Raw genomic sequence first — 20,846 nt, forward strand, 5'->3', positions numbered from 1 at the left:
TTCTTTTATTTTTTATTTATATAGCTTATTTTCATACAAAAAATGTAGCTCAAAGTGCGACCATAGATGTAAAAGATGTATAGCCACATTGTTGCCTTCTTGTTGAATGGACAGTGAATCAGGGTAGCCTGGGTTTATGATGCTATTTCTCTTCCAGCCTCGTACAGAAGCCTGTTTACATCATCTTCTGATGGTATGATTTAAAAGAAGACAGAGTATAACTCATTCTGTATTGCTCCCCACCAAGGAAAGAAACACTGAAAATTTATTCATTTACTGTCAGGATTCTGAGGGAAGGAAATAGGCAGTTCTTACCTTTTTATTATAGGGCTGCAAACTTTTTATAACACGGGAAATTCCAAAATTGTAGTTTCGTTTCGAACAATAAAATGTTCTGTGGAAAATATGAATAAAGTAGATATTAAAGCAACTGTAATGATCTTAAAACTGAATGCTGTAGCATATTACTTATGTATATAAGACCAGTGAACCAAAAAGAAAAATACATTTGTGCAACAAAAAATACAGATTCATGAGGAGTGGCCCCAGGTGCTGCTCCAACTCTGAACTCCCAGCCTGTTTAAAATGGTTGGATTAGATGCCAGTTGCCTGCCCATTACAGTGATGGGTTAGCAAAGAATTACTCTGCTGCCACCATTTGTGACACTGGGGGACTCAAGTGTCATTCACTAAAGTTCTCTTGTCACTCTACTATAAAACTGTCACTTAGTGGGAATGGTTCTGCTACTCTCAAAGGAGACATTGTCAACAGAGTCTCTAATTATGTATTTTAATGTTCACTTCAGGTTCTGAACTTCTTGAGAAAACAGGGTGGGGTACAAACTCTGAATGCTTTCACCCTGCTTGAGGTTTTCCCTTACCTTTTCGCTCTATTAATTGTTTATGTTGAAGGTGTAATATCCAATTAAACCAAACAAATACTTTAAAATAGGTGGTACATTTGTGTGGTGATTAGCACTACTGCATCTTAACTTTAATGACCTAAGCTCAATTTTGACTCACTATTATGTGCTTCACATTTATCCAATTTACCTGTTTTGATATGCATTTTCTACAGAGATTCTGATTTGATCTCACAAGCTAAAGACCCATATATTATATTTGTTGATGACTCTAAATTGACCTGGTCTAAGTGAGTGGGAGTGGACCAATACTTTAAAACAAATTTTGTCAGTAGATTTAACTTTGGTAGGGCAAATTTTAAGCAGATATGGCAAAGTCTAAGGAGGATAAACTGGGATAAACATTTAAGTGTGGAGACAGTCAACTTGCAGTGGAACAGGTTTAAAAACGTTTTATATGTAATGCAGGACAGGTACATACCGAAATTTGAAATTAGTAGGAAAAAAAAAACAAAACTCTGCAGTGGGTTAATAAAGAACTTAAAAAGAAGCTTCAAAGAAAAAAATAGCTGTATAAGGCATATAGGACTAATAACCCCAATGTGAATCATAGGGTGTACAATAACATGAGGGTGATGATTAGGGAGGCTAAAAGACAGAGAAGAATATAGCAGATAAGGTGATGACCAAGATGACCCAAAGAGATTCTTTAATATCAAAGTATTAAAGAACAATGAAGGCTGTGAAGTGCATAAGAAACAGTAAAGGAGAATTAAAACATACACACAGTGAAATAGCAGATGCTCTAAACTCATATTTTCCTGAGATCTTCACTAGAGAGGAAGTAGATAACCTCCCTGTGGTAAATAGGACTACTAAGGAAGTACTGCATGATTTAGAAACTGTAGAGGGAGAAGTACAGATTAAATAGGCCGAAATCAAACAAATCACCAGTACTAGATAATATTTACCCTTGAGTTCTTAAACAGGATAGCAAGTACATATATAAACCTTTGACACGTCTTTAGGAAGTCACTGTGCACTAGGGAAATTCTGGGAAAATGGCAAATATTATCCTGTTATATAAAAAAGGGTGACCAGGGAGATCCAAGCAAGTATAGGCCAGCCAGCTTAACGTGCATCACAAGAAAATTAATGCACGGAATTAAGGATAATATTGACCAGCACATGGCAAGTACAGTAATTTTTCTAAACAGTCAGCATGGGTTCAGAAGAGGGGTGTCATGTTTTACCAACATGCTGGAATTCTATCAGGAGCATATGATATTATTTAACTTGACTTTTGGAAACAGTTTCATAAGGTGGCACATGAGAGGTTGGGCATCAAACTAAAAGTGGGAGTTCAGGATGATATTTGTAGATGGGTGCAAAATTGGCGCAGACACAGGAAGCAGGGGATTTTTGTGTGAGGAACCTCATCAGAATTAGCTGATGTTAAGGCTAGCATTCCACAGGGGTCAGTGCTGGGGCTGCTGCTATTTTTTATTTTTAAAAATGATTTAGACAGAAATATAAGTAATAAGCTGTTTAAGCTTGCAAATCATACCAAGATAGGTGGACTGACAGATAATCTGGAATCTGTTGAATCATCGCAGAGGGACTTGGTACAGAATGCAGGCTTGGGCTGTTTTGTGGCAGATGTCAGTAAATATAAAGTATTTCATTTATGAAGTAAAAATGTTAGGTTTGAATACACAATGGGAGATCTGAAAATCAAAAGTATACCTTATGAGAAGGATTTAGGAGTTGTTGTGGACTCTATGTTATCAGCTCCCAGAAACCATTAAGAAGGCAAACAAAATGTTAGGTTATACAACATGATGCATGGAGTACAAATCCAATGAAGCTATGCTCAAGCTTTATAACACACTGATGATGCCTCATTTGGAGTACTGCGTGCAGTTTTGGTCTCCAGGCTACAAAGCTTCTAGAAGTGCTACAAAAAGTCCAGAGAAGAGCAACTAGGCTGATTCCAGGGCAACAGGGGATGAATTATGAAAAAAAGATTAAAAGAGCTGAGTATTTTCAGTTTAAGCAAAAGCAAGAGACATAATTGAAGTGTTTAAATTTATGAAGGGATAGTCCAGTGGATCTGTTATTTTAAAATTAGTTTATCAAGAACACAGGGACACAGTTGGAAACTTGTTAAGGGTAAATTGCGCAGAAAATTAGGAAAGTTTTCTTTACACAGAGAACCATAGTCCTCTAGAATAAGCTAACAAGTAGTGTGGTAGACAGTAGGACTTTAGGGACTTTCAAAACTACACTTGATGAATTAAGTGGACAGGACTGGTGAGCTTTGTTGGGCTGAATGGCCTGTTCTCGTCTAGATTGTTCTGATGTTCTAATGCAGAGTATATTTGACTTCTTTAGGTTGTGAATGGGAAGATGTCCTACTAAACCTAGATGTTATGAGTTAGGTAAATGAAAAAAAAGCTTCCCCCTCCAAACAAATCGAAAGCCTATGACAATCTCAAGACAGTTACCTACAGTTTTTCCATGGATGAACCACACACTGCTCTTATTCCTCACCTATGCCCCACTAATTTACTGATATATTCATCCATCCATTTTCAAGCTTATTTTCAGTTGTGTTCAAATGAAACTTATTTCAGCAGCAATAGGAGCAAAACAGGAGATAGGCTTAGAAAGGTTGCCAGTCAACCTTACCCAATGACAAGATTCACAATGCAGAGGTGGTAGATTTTTTTCTCAGGGTCATTATAAGATATCTGCTGTTCCTCTTTTTCAATTTTCCTCATGAGCTCTTCAGCCTGCAAAAAAGCTTAATAGGTTGTTCTAAGTAGTAACTGCTGAATGACATCTGAATAAAATTGGCAATTACATTACATGAATGCAGCTAATTAACTCCTCAGGAATCTGAGTGTTGGTTCTTCCAGCTCTAGAGCCTGGAAATGAGAAATACATACCCGATCTATCTTATAGTGATCGTAAACCTTAAGTTGTGCATAAAGTGTCTATCACACATCATTTAGTGATAAATAAATGAAAGCCAAATTTATCTTTACTTGACTGTTTTAGAGTTGAGAGAAATAGTAATACTGATGTATAATAATATCAAAAAATCACTCTTTTTATTTGTTTACAATCCCATGAAAAAGTAAGTACACCCCACAAAATGCTTTTTTCTTTAACATATGTGGACAAAACAACAATCAATCTTCATTTAAACAGTATCTTTAGATAAATGTGATGTAATTAAAAAAACAGCAATGAAACGAACTGTCTAGCAGTGTCTGACATAAACTGGGAGAAAGTTTTTCCCACCCATGCAATTCAGAATTCTTTCTGCCATGCAGTGTTTAAGGAGTGTCTTGCATGTACAGCCCTTTTCAAACCTCTCCACAGCATGTCAATGGGATTCAGAGCTAGGTTTTGGCTTGGCTATTTCAGAACCCTCCATTTCTTACTTTTCTGCCATTCCTTAATGGATTTATTGGTATGTTTAAGGTCATTGTCATGTCAGATGATCTCACACTATTCTCTCCCTCTGGTAAAATGAAAAATTCAGAGTGGATTTGATGATGGTGAGCTGCATAGGCTCTGATGCTACAAAGCAGCCCCAAATCAAAACAGCACCACCATGTTTTACAGCTGGTTTTCCCCTTGTCAAGTCCTGTCTTTGCTTTTTGCCAAACATGGCTCCTGGTACTGTGACCAAATAACTATCTTTGCCTTGTCCAAGTCATGATCTTTGCCTAGGTGTTCAAAGGCAAACTAATGCTCGTTCTGGGCAACAAATATCCTCCTTGCACACCTTCCGTGTAGATCTAATTTGTGCAGCCATGTTCTAATATTAGACTCAGCCACTTTGACATAAGGAATGCCAAAAAACAACTGTAGGCTCCATGATGAAATTCTGGGGTTACTAGATATTTCTTTGTGCTCTGCTCCTGGGCAGAACTTGCTGAGGTGGCCTGGAGTGAACAAATTGACAGTTGATAGATGATATTCGAGGCAGTGGAATGCTAGATTTACAATTGCTTAAAAGTCATTTGAAATCCTTTCCCAGACTCATAGACATCTATAACCTTCTTTCTGAAGACCTCAGAGGGCTTTTACAACTAGGCATGATGAACTTATACAACAAAGATTTAAATAAGACATGTTTCTCCAAGGTCCTCCCTAATAATGTTCACCTGATTTGGTGCTCTTGATTTGAATTTGAGGTGGAGATATATAAAGGATCCCTGTGGTGGGCTGGCACCCTGCCCAGGGTTTGTTTCCTGCCTTGCGCCCCGTGTTGGCTGGGATTGGCTGCAGCAGATCCCTGTGACCCTGTAGTTAGGATATAGTGGGTTGGATAATGGATCGATGGATGAATATATAAAGGAGCGCAGTGGGTAGTGCTGCTGCCTCACAGTTAGGAGACCTGGGTTCGCTTCCCTGGTCCTCCCTGCATGGAGTATGCATGTTCTCCCTTTGTCTGCATGGGTTTCCTCCGAGTGCTCCGGTTTCCTCCCACAGTCCAAAAACATGCAGGATAGGTGCATTGGCAATCCTAAATTGTCCCTAGTGTGTGCTTGGTGTGTGTGTGTGTGTGTGCCCTGCGGTGGGCTGGCATCCTGCCTGGGGTTTGTTTCCTGCCTTGCACCCTGTGTTGGCTGGGATTGGCTCCAGCAGACCCCCGTGACCTTGTAGTTAGGATATAGTGGGTTGGATAATGGATGTATGGATATATAAAGGAATATATTTGCTTTTTCCACATGAGAAATTTTCATTTATGTTTATTTAAATTATAGAATGCAATACAAAATGTATATATTGCATGGTGTCTGTTATACTATATCAACCTTATCTATGGATACAGTTTTAAATGATGATCATATCTGATAGTTTTAGTTTTAGTGTTCTGACTAAATTGCATTTTAGTTTTAGTCATATTTTAGTCATTTAATATTGTTAGTTTTAGTCTACAACAAAATTTATTTATATAGCACATTTTCAAACAAATGGTATAGTTCAAAATGCTTTACAAAATGAAGAAAGAAAAATTTATCTAGCCATCCATTATTCAACCCACTATATCCTAGCTACAGGGTCACAGGGGTCTGCTGAAGCCAATCCCAGCCAACAGAGGGCGCAAGGCAGGAAACAAACCCCGGGCAGGGCGCCAGCCCACCGCAAGAAATGTTTATATGAAACAAAAATAAGATTAGGCAATACTAAGTAACAAAGAATAAAATAAGGTCAGAGGACTGGGAGGACAGAAAAAAACAAAACAAAAAAAAAACTCCAGATGGGTCGCAGATAAAAAAACAAAATCTGTAGGGGTTCCAAGGCCAACAGGGTGAGCAGGATGAGATGTGAGAGAGAGAGAGAGAGAGAGAGAGAGAGATAGAGAGAGAAAACACTGGAAGTATAATAGAAGGAACTGATTCTAACAGATTTTATCCTTGATTTTAACTTTTTATTGTATAATTTATTTATTGGATTTTTAACTTCCTGCACTGCAAAGTTTTTATGGATTATTTAATGAAGACTTTGTTTGCCTTTTTAATAAGCACACTATGCACTTTATACCATACTTGTTGTTTGTGTCCTCGTCCCTAGTCCATCCTTGGTTATTACTATCGAAATCTCTGGAATTGGAAGAGGCCCATGACTGCAAACAACAAAGGCATCACACTACACAGGAAGGAAATTCTGAAAAATCACTGCACTGTTACCATTATGGTGCCATATTTTAAATCTGGCCAAGTTGTAGAAGTCACAAGGTAGTGTAATGCATTATCTCACATACCTTATGAGGCTACCAATGAACTACAATGCTGTCAAATACCTTCATTTGTACAATGGTACATTATTCAGTGGGTGCCATCACAAGACATTTTATAGCTGCAGAACACTGCACATCACTGGATAAAAGGGTGATAATAAGATAAACTAAATACAAGAGAAATTGCTGAGCCTCTTGAAAGAACGTGTCAATATAAAATCATCTCTATAAACACACATTACAATGAGGCTTATAATGGTGCTATGCTTATGAGTTGCCACAACAGTTTATAGAGGCAAATGGGTGATACAAACCAAACAGAATGAAGTGGGAAATTCACTTTTTTTATTTTTGGAAATAGTAGATTTGTTAATTATACTTTCAAAGTGTTTGGGAATAAATATGGTTTGGAATATTTGGTAGAATGTGTGTTTTGATATGATTTATTTAAGTGAAGATTTTTGGTTTGGTGTGAAATGCAGTTTGTTTCTCAGCTATGAGTTGTCAGTTAGGCATAGTAGGAGCAAGCAACATATCATGCAGCTCGAGCCAACTTCATTTAAGGTGAACCAGTCTGTATTATTATGTAGAAATGGACATAGACACTCAGTGTAGGCCCTCAGAGCTAGTTTCTATGGAGGGAAACCTGAGATGAGAGACTGTGGTACAGTGTGAAAAACTGTTAAGTGGCTAGGGAGCAACCATAGAGAAGCAAATTAAGCTATGCTGACTTGTAAACAAGAAGAAATACTCATCCATCCATCCATTTCCTAAACCTGCTTGTTGAGATCAGAGTTTTTGGAAAGCTGTATCCAGTTTCAGTAAGCAGCAGGTGCAAGCCAGGAACAATTTTGGGACATGGTGCCTGGCCATTGCAGAGTGAACACCCCACTGCACGCAAACAGATACACATAAACTTAAGGGGACAATTTAGCATCACCAATCCTCCTAACCTGAATGATCCTGGACTGTGGGCAGATACCACAGCACCTGGAGGAAACACAGACATGGGGAGAACTTGAAATACAAACAGTATTTATTAAATGTCAAAAATCCAGAATTAGAGTAAAAAAGGCTAATAACACAAAAAGACAGGTTAACCATTGGCAATAACCGCAGGCATCCAAAATACACAGGCTGAAAGGCAAAATCCAGAAACAAACGCACAAAGCCAAAACACGAAACTGAAGAGTAAAAGTAAATTGAAGACTGTACAATAATAGACTAAGGAGCTCTAGCCGGGTCCCTGCTTTTATTTCTTTGGTCCATCCCATTTCCTGACAGTTGCCCAGTTATACTTGCTAAGGAACTGGAGCCAGGACACTCACTCATACTTAATACTTTACATACTTTTAGAAAATCAAGGGCATATTACCTTGTAATGAAGTTTCCATATGCTGTTAATAGTGTCTGGGTTTAGTGATGTTGAGTTCTAAGTTTAACAAATTTTCTTACAGTCAAGATATTTCAGCTCTAATTAAACACAGGTATTCTTACCTTATCATTCTGATTTGTCATGATGTAAGACACAAAGAGATTTGCCAAGATGACAGCGCTTATGCTTAAAATCTACATTAAGTAAAAAACAACACAGAATTTTTTTCGACTGAATGTGGAAACAAACATATACACAACCAGCATATTAAAATGCAAATATATAATAATAACTTGAAAAGAGCCTTACCTTGTCATAATGTTTTTTTACAATGGGTTCATAGAAATTTATAGCGTCCTTGTATTTATTCTTCTGCATGAACAGCACATGTGCCACATTTAATTTCCATACATCATTGTCTTGGCAGAAGTTATAGGACTTGCTGAAGATGTTTTCCATTGCTTGGTAATTCTCCATGTTCCAGTAGATTTTAGCTTGTGCCAGAAGAACTGGTATATACCTATCTCAATTGCATGATCAAAACATTAGTTAATATTGTACATGAAAATAGCAAGGAAGTTAAGAAGCTATGTATACTTATGCTATATATTCTAAACTTGAACACTACATATCAAGTAAAGGAATGTTTATTATAGATAAAAATTACCAAATCATCACTCCACTGAAAATGCAATCAGATTAATATACAGCATCTTACTAATGATGGAGATGCAATTTACTGAAATTTAATAGGTGATGCTTAGGTCTAAGTGGAAAAGTAAATGGGTATAACAAAATAATCGAGGAAAATGAGTTCCTTTCGTTGATGAGAACATAAATTGAGATACAGATACAAGAAAAATATTTAATTTCTATTTAATTCTTAGAGTTACTGCATATTTTCTGCAGGAAGTGTTATCATCTTTTCAATCAAAATTCAAAATTACATAAAATGGGTCCTTGGTGAACTATAATACAACAGTCTAACATGTATTCCACTGTACTTATACAGTACACACTGCTCATCGCGAAAAGGTAATTGGCCCTTAGTATTCAATAACTGGTTACTCAATTTATAGCAGCAGAAGTTCAAGTAGATACTGTGCATGTAGAAATTATTGATTTGCCTCTGTGAAAAGCCTTTAATTCCTCCCTCTTTGTATAACTTTATCAATTTTGTGATATATATCGGATTTTGAACATAAAAGGCTTATTTTAGATCCTGTTAAATAATCAGAATGAAGTTAATGTCTGCACATAACCAGGATACATCTCGTAAAAATTGAGGTCTGTGGGGCTTTTAAAAATGACATACAGTATGTAGTTTCTAAAATATAATGGCTTACTATGTCATATTTACTTTTAAATTTTTGCCGAATTATATAATTTCTCACCCGGACAATGTCCATGCGGAATTTGTACAGTATATTTATTCTTTGTCTACATGGGTTTTCTTTCAACATTACCAAAGGCGTGAATGATTCCAAACTTACATATGTGTGAGTGTAGGTGTGAGGAAATGCGTGTGTGAGATTTACATCCTGTTCACGAATATTTCCTACTTTGCAACCCTGAATTGAAGTTGAGGGAATGTTCTGTTATGAAATGTTATGTAAATAGTTTTTTAAAAACTAGAAATGCAATAATTCCTTTAAAAATGTTTTCCTTTAATTGAAGTACCAGCTACTCACTTGTCCAGAACTTCATCATATTCATTGATTGCCCTTTTAATAACATCATCTTCCCACTTATTTTTTGCTTCCTGTACCTTTAATGAAAATGCAAAAATCAGCTTGGTTACTTAGGTTACATGACTGCCATAGGTACACTTTCTTTATTTGTAGTGTACAGTACGTATAATGATGTATTCAGATTAAAATTTTCAGCTTTCATTTGTTGTGTTACAAAAATGCACAATATCATTCTTTAAACAATCAATCAATCTTTATATTTTTATTCCGTCATTCATAAAATGTATCACTACACACGTACTAGGATACATTTCAAATTAACTGTAAATATGACAGTTTTCAATTACATGTGTATAAGTAAAGGACATAATAGTACAATAGAGTAGACAGACAGCCTAAAGAGACAGTATTGGTAGTTATTACAAAAGAATGAAGTCAGAATACAGTTACAGTGAAGCTGATTGAAGTTGAGAGAGAGAGAAGGTGAGTCTTTACACAAGATTTAGAAGAGTGCCCCGAGGTATTTTTATAATTTTATTAACATTGGGATACTTTCTCAAATGCTATGACTTGGAATCTTTTTACACACGCACACGCACACGCACACACAAACACACTTACTCATATCCCAACCGCTGTTATGTTCGAAAGCTGTTGACCTATCAAGATGTAAAATTTTCAGTAAGGCATGTTGTATACAGTTAGGTCCATATGTATCTGGACAGTGACACAATTTTCATAATTCTGGCCCTGTACACCACCACAGTGGATTTGAAATAAAGCAATAATTATGCGATTGAAGTGTAGATTTTCAGCTTTAAGACAGCTCCAGTAAAGGCCTGGCAAAGTATAATTAGGGTGGAAGCCCAGCACTTGGAGATGGCCATAGGTTCCAGACTTCAGGCAGGATTTTCCACCAAAAATGATTATATTTAAGATTAAATCAATTTGTCCAAATACTTTTAAGCTCCTTGAAAATTCCTAAACGGAATATCATACAATGTTTTTGGTAAACCCCTTAAATTAAAGCTGAAAGTCTACACTTCAGTCACACAATAATTGCTTTATTTCATATCCATTGTGGTGGTGAAAATTGTGTCCAAATACTTATGGACCTAACTGTAATTTTTGTTACTATCTGTTAAATTAGTTAGCTACAGTATACCTACTTCATTATTGTTCATGTGGAACTGTGTCTGCCTGAGGTTCAGACTTCCTGATACATTTTTCTCTGGCTTGTTGTGCCATCCTTGTAGTGCTCTTACTTACCCTAGGCAGTCTCTTGCCAGCTTGGCAACCCATCAATATAGCAACATTTTTAAAACTATTTTTAGCAAATAGCCACCCTCATTCTGATCAACAGATTTAACTATTACTAGTTAACAACTGACTCCATGAATTATTATTGTGTGTTTGGTAGTTGCCTTTATGCAAAGTGACTTACATGATCAGGATAATATACAATAATTTTCATACATTTTTATATTGGAGAACAAAATTGTCTTACTCAGGGACACAAAATGAGCCAGAGAGGACAACCTTATGGTGAAAAGTCCAATTTCCTCAGCTTCTACACCTCACTGTCTGCATCCTACGATAAAAGTGGTGATCATATTTGACTCGATTTGCTAACATTCAAAAAGCGTTTAGTTCTTAAACGTTATTTTTGCATCCTTTAAACTTCTGAAAAGCTGCACAACTCAGCATTGCATATTTGAAGTAACTTTCTTATAGAAAAGCAGAAATATATGTACTTATGTCATGAGAATGGTGCAATAATATGTTGATAAAAATACAGTCATGGCTGAAATTATCGGTACCCCTGGAATTTTCTCAGAAAATGCACCATTTCTCCCAGAAAATTGTTGCAATAACAAATGTTTTGGTATACACATGTTTATTTCCTTTATGTGCATTGAAACAACACAAACAAAAACAGAGAAAAAAAGCCAAATCTGACATCATGTCACACAGAACTCCAAAAATGGGCTGGAGAAAATTAGTGGCATCTTTTCAAAAGTGAGGGTAAATTGTTTTATTTCAAGCATATGATGCTCGCTTGAAGTCACCTGTGGCAAGAAACAGGTGCTGGCAATATAGCACTCACACCTGAAGCCAGTTTAAATGGAGAAAAGTTGACTCAAACTTTCTGTTGTGTGTCTGAGTGTGCCACACTAAGCATGGAGAACAGAAAGAAGAGCAGAGAATTGTCTGAGGACTTGAGAACAAAAATTGTGGAAAAATATCAATAATCTCAAGGCTACAAGTCCATCTCCAGAGTTCTTCATGTTCCTTTGTCCTATGTGCGCAACATAATCAAGAAGTTCGCAACACATGGCACTGTAGTTAATCTCCCTGTACATGGACGGAAGAGAAAAATTGATAAAAGACTGCAACGAAGGATAGTCTGAATGGTGGATAAACAGCCCCAATCAACTTCAAAACATGTTCTGCAGACGCAAGCTGGAATAGTGTCAGCTCGAACTATCCATCGACATCTGAACGAAATGAAGCGATATGGCAGGACAGCCAGGAGGACCCCACTGCTGACACAAAAACATAAAAAAGCCAGACTGGAGTTTGCCAAAATGTACTTGAGGAAGCCAAAATCCTTCTTAGCGAACGTCTTGTGGACAGATGAGACCAAGGTAGAGCTTTTTGGTAAAGCTCATGATTCTATTGATGACTATTTACAGAAAACGGAATGAGGCCTACGAAGAAAAGAACACAGTACCTACAGTCAAACATGGTGGAGGTTCTAAGATGTTTTGGGGATGTTTTGCTGCCTCTGGCACTGGATGCCTTGACTGTGTGCAAGGCATCATGAAATCTGAAAACTACCAAAAGATATTGGGGCGCAATGTAGAGCCCAGTGTCAGAAAGCTGGGTCTGCGTCAGAGGTCATGGGTGTTCCAGCAGGACAATGACCCCAAACATACCTCTAAAAGCACCCAGAAATGGTTGAAGACAAAGCGCTGGAGAGTTCTGAAGTGGCCAGCAATGAGTCTGGATCTAAATCAGATAGAACAATTATGGAGAGATCTCAAAATTACTGTTGGGAGAAGGCGTCCTTCAAACCTGAAAGACCTTGAGCAGCCTGCAAAAGAAGAGTGGTCAGAAATTCCATTTGAGAGGGGTAACAAGCTTGTTGATGGTTATAGGAAGCGCTTGATTTCAGTTATTTTTTCCAAAGGGTGTGCAACCAAATATTAAATTGAGGGAGCCAATAATTTTGTCCAGTCTGGTTTTTGAGTTTTCTGTGAAATGATGTCAGATTTGGCTTTTTTTCGCTGTTTTTTTGTGTTGTTCCAATGCACATAAAGGAAATAAACATGTATATACCAAAACATTTGTAATTGCAACAATTTTCTGGAAGAAATGGTGCATTTTCTGGGAAAATTCCAGGGGTGCCGATAATTTCGACCATGACTGTATATACTTAGGAAAAATACTTTAGAAACAAATTCTTATACTTACTCCATGTTCAACAAATATAGATAAAATTTCAGAAACTGATTGGTCAGCTAGCCTAAGTGAATACAGGTGGGCTGAGATGAAAGGCTAATAACAGGCTGGCATAGCCTGGAATGGAAGAGATAACAGATTTTATGACCCATTCTCCATCCATCCATCCATCCATCCATCCTATTCCGCTTATCCGAGGTCGGGTCGCGGGGGCAGCAGCTTAAGCAGAGAGGCCCAGACTTCCCTCGCCCCGGCCACTTCTTCCAGCTCTTCCGGGAGAATCCCAAGGTGTTCCCAGGCCAGCCAGGAGACATAGTCCCTCCAGCGTGTCCTGAGTCTTCCCCGGGGCCTCCTCCCGGTTGGACGTGCCCGGAACACCTCACCAGGGAGGCGTCCAGGAGGCATCCTGATCAGATGCCCGAGCCACCTCATCTGACTCCTCTCGATGCGGAGGAGCAGCGGCTCTACTCTGAGCCCCTCCCGGATGACTGAGCTTCTCATCCTATCTTTGAGGGAAAGCCCAGACACCCTGCGGAGGAAACTCATTTCAGCCGCTTGTATTCGCGATCTCGTTCTTTCGGTCACTACCCATAGCTCATGACCATAGGTGAGGGTAGGAGCGTAGATCGACTGGTAAATTGAGAGCTTTGCCTTACGGCTCAGCTCCTTTTTCACCACGACAGACCGATGCAGAGCCCGCATCACTGTGGATGCCGCACCAATCCGCCTGTCGATCTCACGCTCCATTTTTCCCTCACTCGTGAACAAGACCCCAAGATACTTGAACTCCTCCACTTGGGGCAGGATCTCTCCCCCAACCCTGAGAGGGCACTCCACCCTTTTCCGGCTGAGGACCATGGTCTCGAATTTGGAGGTGCTAATTTTCATCCCAGCCGCTTCACACTCAGCTGCGAACCGATCCAGAGAGAGCTGAAGATCATGGCCTGATAAAGCATACAGGACAAAATCATCTGCAAAAAGCAGCGACCTAATCCTGAGTCCACCAAACAGAACCCCGTTCAACACCCTGGCTGCGCCTAGAAATTCTGTCCATAAAAGTTCTGAACAGAATCGTTGACAAAGGGCAGCTCTGGCGGAGTCCAACTCACACTAGAAATGGGCTCGACTTACTGCCGGCAATGCAGACCAGGCTCTGACACCGGCTGTACAGGGACCGAACAGCCCTTATCAGGGGGTCCGGTACCCCATACTCCCGGAGCACCCCCCACAGAATTCCCCAAGGGACACGGTCGAACGCCTTTTCCAAGTCCACAAAACACATGTAGACTGGTTGGGCAAACTCCCATGCACCCTCCAGGACTCTGCTAAGGGTGAAGAGCTGGTCCACTGTTCCGCGACCAGGACGAAAACCACACTGTTCCTCCTGAATCCGAGGTTCGACTATCTGATGGACCCTCCTCTCCAGAACCCCCGAATAGACTTTTCCAGGGAGGCTGAGGAGTGTGATCCCTCTGTAGTTGGAACACACCCTCCGGTCCCCCTTTTTAAAGAGGGGGACCACCACCCCGGTCTGCCAATCCAGAGGCACTGTTCCCGATGTCCATGCGATGTTGCAGAGATGTGTCAACCAAGACAGTCCTACAACATCCACAGCCTTAAGGAACTCCGGGCGTATCTCATCCACCCCCGGGGCCCTGCCACCAAGGAGTTTTTTGACCACCTCGGTGACTTCAGTCCCAGAAATGGGAGAGCCCACCTCAGAGTCCCCAGGCTCTGCTTCCTCATTGGAAGTCCTCCTTGAACCTTGACCCATTCTCTCTGGAGAAAAGCCTGGACTGGAAGGCAGGTTTGAAAAGGCAGTTTTCAATTTAAATACCAATATACCCTTTCTTTCTTGCTTGTCTGAAACTATATTTGTGCATCCTTTGGAATTGGATAAAATGCTGACAGGAACAAAGCAGTTGAATGAACTGAAGGGCTGAGTTATGTTTAAATAGGGTTGGTAACTGAATAAGGACACCCTGACACAAAAAAACACTCCATTGGCCCTTAAAGTGTGATAGGAAACCAATAGAATAGCATAAGTTTTGTCTCTCTCTCTGCCATTTTCCATTCTGAGTAGAGGCCATCTCTGCTGCCCTATGCAGATGGCATGCTGCATCAAGAGCCATGCCAGACCACCTTGGATCTGAGGCTAATTAAGACATAAAGACAGAGAGCCACCTGGTAGCTTGTTATCAGGTTGTATTATTTTAACCAAAACATGGTTATATTTTGGACTTATTATCTATAATAAATGATGATCACAATTGTAACTTTTCCCCTGCCTTTTCTGGTACTCTGACTTTTACCGAGGTCATGGATTAACATATGAGAGCTACAGAAGGGATTTTGATGCTTTTTGGTCAGATCTAGATAATAAAGAATATAAAAGGTATAGGGTATAGAAATAAATAAATAAATAAATAAATAAATAAATAAATAAATAAATAAATTAATTAATTAATTAATTAATTAATTAAACACCTTTGACCTTACCTGCTTTGTCAATAAATGGAGCTGGTCGGTGAGCTCACTGGCCATTTCATCAAACTTTCTGTAAGCCTGAAAGAGTGATGACACAAAGGAAACAAAGAGTACTCATTTAGGTTAACTGAAATTAAAGTGTTCTGGGAGAGTACAAAAGGAAAATATTATATAGAAGTATTGGGTAAAATGATATTTTGAAATACTGTTCTTTCAGATTATCCATTAATAGGAAGAAAGAAAGAAAGAAAGAAAGAAAAAGAAAGAAAGAAAGAAAAAGACAAAGTGAGATTGTGCAAATTTGGCACAGTCAGTAACCCAGCATTTGATTTGAACTCAGAACACTTGCTCCTTTGATTTTAGTACATTTGTTACTCATTTATCAGCTTGAAATGATATATAAAATAAACAATTGCATTTTTTTCATTTTAAAACACAGTGCATGTAGTATGTCATCTTGTGTCTCCTGCCTTTTCACTTGATGATGTAATTGTCAGTCAGGCATCAGCTTTCTTTATATCTGACTTCTGCCCAAATTGTTTTGCCACTAAATGTGATGTAGGCTTGCTTATTTAAAGAGCTGTAAATCTCTACTAAGATAATGAAAGAGCAAATAGAAAAGTTACCTCTTCTGGAGCTCTCTGACATGTTATCGAGGCATCCAGGAATGAGAACAAATACTAAAGGAAAAGAATAGGAGAAAACCAAAAACAAGAAAATCAATTCACTTATACAGCTTTATCATATGAACATTCTAGTATCAGCCTCATTATCTCTATGATGGAATAGGTTAGTCCATCATTCTTAACAAGCACATGGTCTAGATTCTTTTTCCTAGATAAACCAACAATCTTATTTCACTAAATCCTTTGTAACCATTTAAGGGTCTCTAATAGTATATTTTCAGTATTCCCTATTTCACTGTACTGAAGTAACCACTTGCAACAATTGGTCATGGAAAACTGTGAAGCAAGCACAATTATATTGCAGCATTAATAGTGAAGGGCATTTCAATTCATCTGATTCCTGGACAAGATTCTGGGCTGGTACAAACAAATATATAATCAAATAACTTACTTACAGGCCATAGTAAATGTTTAGTTATATAGTAAATGTTTAGTTATATACCAAAGAGAGAGGACTCAAGAACAACTACAGAGTGAAAAATGCACAAATAAAATAAGACATAAAAAATATTCTATTTAGATGCATTTAGTCTCACTGTACTGAACATACCTTGTGACTGACAGCAACACTGTGGTTTTGGAATTTAGTGTGTAGTTTATCAGACACGAATGAGTATTGCATGACAGGTTTAATTTAGTTTACAACTCAAAAGAATCACTGAATGATATATGTAAGGACTGGCACATTAAATAAGGTACATTTCTGCCACCCCAACAAGTGCAGTCTGTGAGCTATAAAATGTCTGCACTTGAGTCCATATGAACAATGTAAAATTCAAAACACATAATTGTTGTTTAGTCTTGTGTGACTAAAATTTAATTTGTTCAATGCCCAAAGGGGCATAAATATATTAGTTTATTATAATGTTTATATTTCTAACAGTTCCAATAATGGAAAACACAAAACAAAATTAATTAATTTTATTATAAGCATACTCAGTGTTGGTGTTGTTACTGTATTGCACTTGTTTGATAAATGAGAGCATCATCAGTGAATGAGTTAGAATTCATATGCTGTGATTCAACTCAAATTTTAAAGAATCTCAAGTTAACAAGAATTATAATTCAGACTAGCCGTACATTTTCATGTTCTATACATATCTACCTTCAAAATGAAAAATACTGAAGGCATCATGAATGCACCATCACATTTATATTACACTCTGCTGAATCGATTCTCAATTCATGTAAGTCACTGAACAGAGTAATCTGCGAATTGCACATTGTTATTAATTAACAACAGTTTTTTTTTAAATGAATATCAGGGATTCAACTAGCAGGGAAAAGAAAATAAAAAAAAATTGGCATATGACTAAATAAGTTTTCATTTGCACAGTTGTCCACAGCTCGGGTAAACCCAAATAATAAATGCAGAAAATACACATTCAGACAAAAATAATGCAAAAGAAGATAAAAAAAAACTGGCCAAGTTACTGGTTACATCAATAAACAAGTCTTGGAAATCGAGGAGAAAGAATGCAGTAGGCTTACATGGACATTGCATTTATATAAGTTGTTACGGATGTGCAACATCACTTAATAAGAAAAATTGGAGCCTATACATTTGAGCAATATGAAGCAAACAAAAATGAAATATAAAGAGTACTTAGAAAAGGGAAGATAATGATGAGACAATCGTGTTGTGAGTGCAATTAAGGAACAGGATGAATGTGAAGGTAATGAATCATTTTCTGAATAATGCTGGCTAAAGTAGTTTGAAATCTTTGTTGGAAAGGTAGAAAATGAATATGTTTAGACATCAAGTTGATGAGGCAAAAAGGGTGGTTGAAGTAGTCATTAATCAGAGATTTGGCAGAAGTAGATAAAAGGAGAAAAAACATGTGTTGTCCTTATGAAAGTCAAAAGCCTTGGAAAGTAGAGCAAAGGAATATTGGCTAAGTATGGCAGCCATCAGCCTTGAATAAACTTAATAAATGGCTGTTCAGTCTTTAAATGTCGTTATATTTTCAGTTGATTAAAAAAAGAAAAAAACAAAAAAAGAATAGTTTCACATAAAAGTCTCTTACCGGGCTCAGGAGCTTGTATGTGAGATGTGCATTTTCAGCTAAGACATCTGCAGCCAAATCAAAATACTAAAACAAGAAACAGTGGTTACTGTAGTTATGAATATTCATTCTTTATCAAATTATTCAAACTAGAAAGATAGAAAAAAGAAGGAGTAAGAGTTGTCAAACTTGGAAAATGATGGAATTGTATATTTTGTTCATTTCAGTACAATAGAACTTACTTCATATTTGCAGTACAGAAGGAGCAGGTTGCCAAAAGTCTCAGGAGGGAAAGGGTTCTGCTGTAAAAGGAACTGAAGCTTTCCAAAGCCTTCTGTTGGTTTAGAATCCATATTCATGAGGGCCTGGTTATGCAAAGTCACAGGGTCCAGTTCCTAATGTCAAATGCCATGGCAGGAGGAAAAGTACAAAACTGAGAAGAAATGGGTGCCATACCCTATTCTATTGTTAAACTTATATAGCAACCTACTGAGATGCTGGCAACAAGAGTAAGTGAGCTTTCCAAAGCATATGAGGAGAGTGGTATATGAATGGGAGTGAGAACTGTCTGTCTAATTGCAAAAGAATTAGCTTGTAAACATATTTACTTCAGTCTCCCCATCAACTTATGAACCAACCTTTTCTATTAAAAGGTAATAGGAAACTGGAGTCTAATCTGGCAGCCCTGAGTGGATGGTGGGAATTAAAACTGAGTGGGATATTAAGTGATCTTATGGTACTTACACATTCACACTTGGTCAATCAGGGCAGCTCATCAGCTAATACATCCTGTTAATCTTTGGGGTGTGCTGGCAGTTGGGATCAGGAACACAGGGAAAAGTAACATGGAGATTATATAATCTCTACACAGTCACTTACCAAGATATGAACCAAACACAGTTGAGTTGTGAAGAAGCTATGGGAACCTCTGTGTACTAGGTTGCTTTATATATTTATTGTTTCTTTTTCCAGGTATTTCATAAAATGTTTATTCCCAAGCTCAAGTGTGGAAGGTTCATTGCAATCAATCCTATGCAAACATTATTTAACAAACATTACTTGCAAACATTATTACATAAAGTCCAAATTTTTTGCTTTAGAGCCCACTCCTACCCCAAACAGTCATTTTTATTGCTGGAAGCTGAATACATATTTTAAAATTTCTTTACTAGTGTTACGTTGCTATCAGATATGTTTTATATTCCAAAAGGTCTCAGCTAATTTTGTTGAAAGCTGGCTTCACTCACCTCCTCAGATCTTGGGGGCATGTCTGTCATTGCTACTTGGGCTCCATGGTCTATTTGTTTATGAAGAAAGAAAAAAATGCATTTTAAGATATTACTTTCAATCAAACATCATTATATACGGTACCCAAAAACTTGCAAAGAAATTTACAGATATATATTATATAAATACCAATAAAGGATGCAGCTGTCCTCTCTTCCAAGAATGGAAGCTAAGGACATAATGGATGTTGTCTCTTTGCTGCTGAGACTTTGGCAAGGAACATTTCTCTATACTGCTGAATCAGCTGCAAATTCAGTAGTGAGTAGTGTGAAAGACGGACTGACTAAACAAACATCACAGAATAAAAGGTGTGTATAGGGTGTCTAACAGGTACTGATTTCAGGGGTGCTGAGGATAAGGATATGGAGTGACACATTCACATACACATTTTCTTTTTATTCCCACAGGCCAGAATACCATGACTTAGAAGAAAAACAGTAACCATGCCTCAAACCCCAGCTCTGCTTTTACCTCTTTTAGGTCTCCCCTTTAAAGGTCCTGAATTACAGGAAGTACTGGTCACTAGATATACCAGCAGAGAAGAAGGCAAACTGATGCTGCTCAATATTCTGTAATGTATTCAGTTTATCTTGCTAATTCCAAAGTCTGTTAAAAAGGAGTAAACCTCCATGGAAACTTTTTTGGACGTCACAGGACATTCAGAAAAAAAAGGCTGCAAAAAACCATTGGGGTATGCAGAGTCAATGTTTATTGCATACCAAACAGAACTAAACAAACATTTAAACAAACAAGCTAAAACAGACCAATTTAATGCAAATATGTCCTTCACTTATGGGAAAAAGGTCCTAATTAAGCAGTAATTTGTTGTTTTATTTACAATACTTCATTTGTGCTGGTGTTCAGGTATAAGTGGTTTGAGTTGCACCATTTAACAAAGTCCTTGATTAGGTTCCTATACTCCTCCTCTTGCCCACTCCTGATGCAGCCCACATTAGCAGTGTCGTCAGCGAACTTGCAGTCCCCGAGACGCACATACTGAGGTCTGTCTGTAAGATAGTCCACAATCCATGCCACCAGGTATGAATCTACTCCATCTCTGTCAGCTTGTCCCTAAGGAGCAGAGGTTGGATGGTGTTGAAGGCGCTAGAGAAGTCCAGAAACATAATTCTTACAGCACCACTGCCTCTGTCCAAGTGGGAGAGGGATCGGTGTAGCATATAGATGATGGCCTCCTCCACTCCCACCTTCTCCTGGTATGCGAACC

At 38.0% G+C, this 20,846-nt stretch overlaps 1 protein-coding gene across 1 annotated transcript in view; it reads right to left on the reverse strand.

Annotated features, from left to right (window-relative positions):
- The window catches only part of LOC120524658 (tetratricopeptide repeat protein 30A-like), a 63,223-nt gene that overhangs the window by 17,761 nt on the left and 24,616 nt on the right, over positions 1-20,846 (reverse strand). The window contains exons 8-17 of the mRNA XM_039746481.1: positions 19,582-19,631; positions 18,577-18,729; positions 18,356-18,421; positions 16,269-16,322; positions 15,655-15,720; positions 9,691-9,767; positions 8,309-8,519; positions 8,122-8,193; positions 3,555-3,658; positions 316-394 (exon numbers count right to left, since the gene is read on the reverse strand). Of these exons, the coding sequence (XP_039602415.1) occupies positions 316-394; positions 3,555-3,658; positions 8,122-8,193; positions 8,309-8,519; positions 9,691-9,767; positions 15,655-15,720; positions 16,269-16,322; positions 18,356-18,421; positions 18,577-18,729; positions 19,582-19,631 (932 nt within the window). The remainder of the gene's footprint in view (positions 1-315; positions 395-3,554; positions 3,659-8,121; positions 8,194-8,308; positions 8,520-9,690; positions 9,768-15,654; positions 15,721-16,268; positions 16,323-18,355; positions 18,422-18,576; positions 18,730-19,581; positions 19,632-20,846) is intronic.

The sequence above is a fragment of the Polypterus senegalus genome, chromosome 2 (genome assembly GCF_016835505.1).
Source record: "Polypterus senegalus isolate Bchr_013 chromosome 2, ASM1683550v1, whole genome shotgun sequence".
Taxonomy (NCBI): Eukaryota; Metazoa; Chordata; class Cladistia; order Polypteriformes; family Polypteridae; genus Polypterus; species Polypterus senegalus.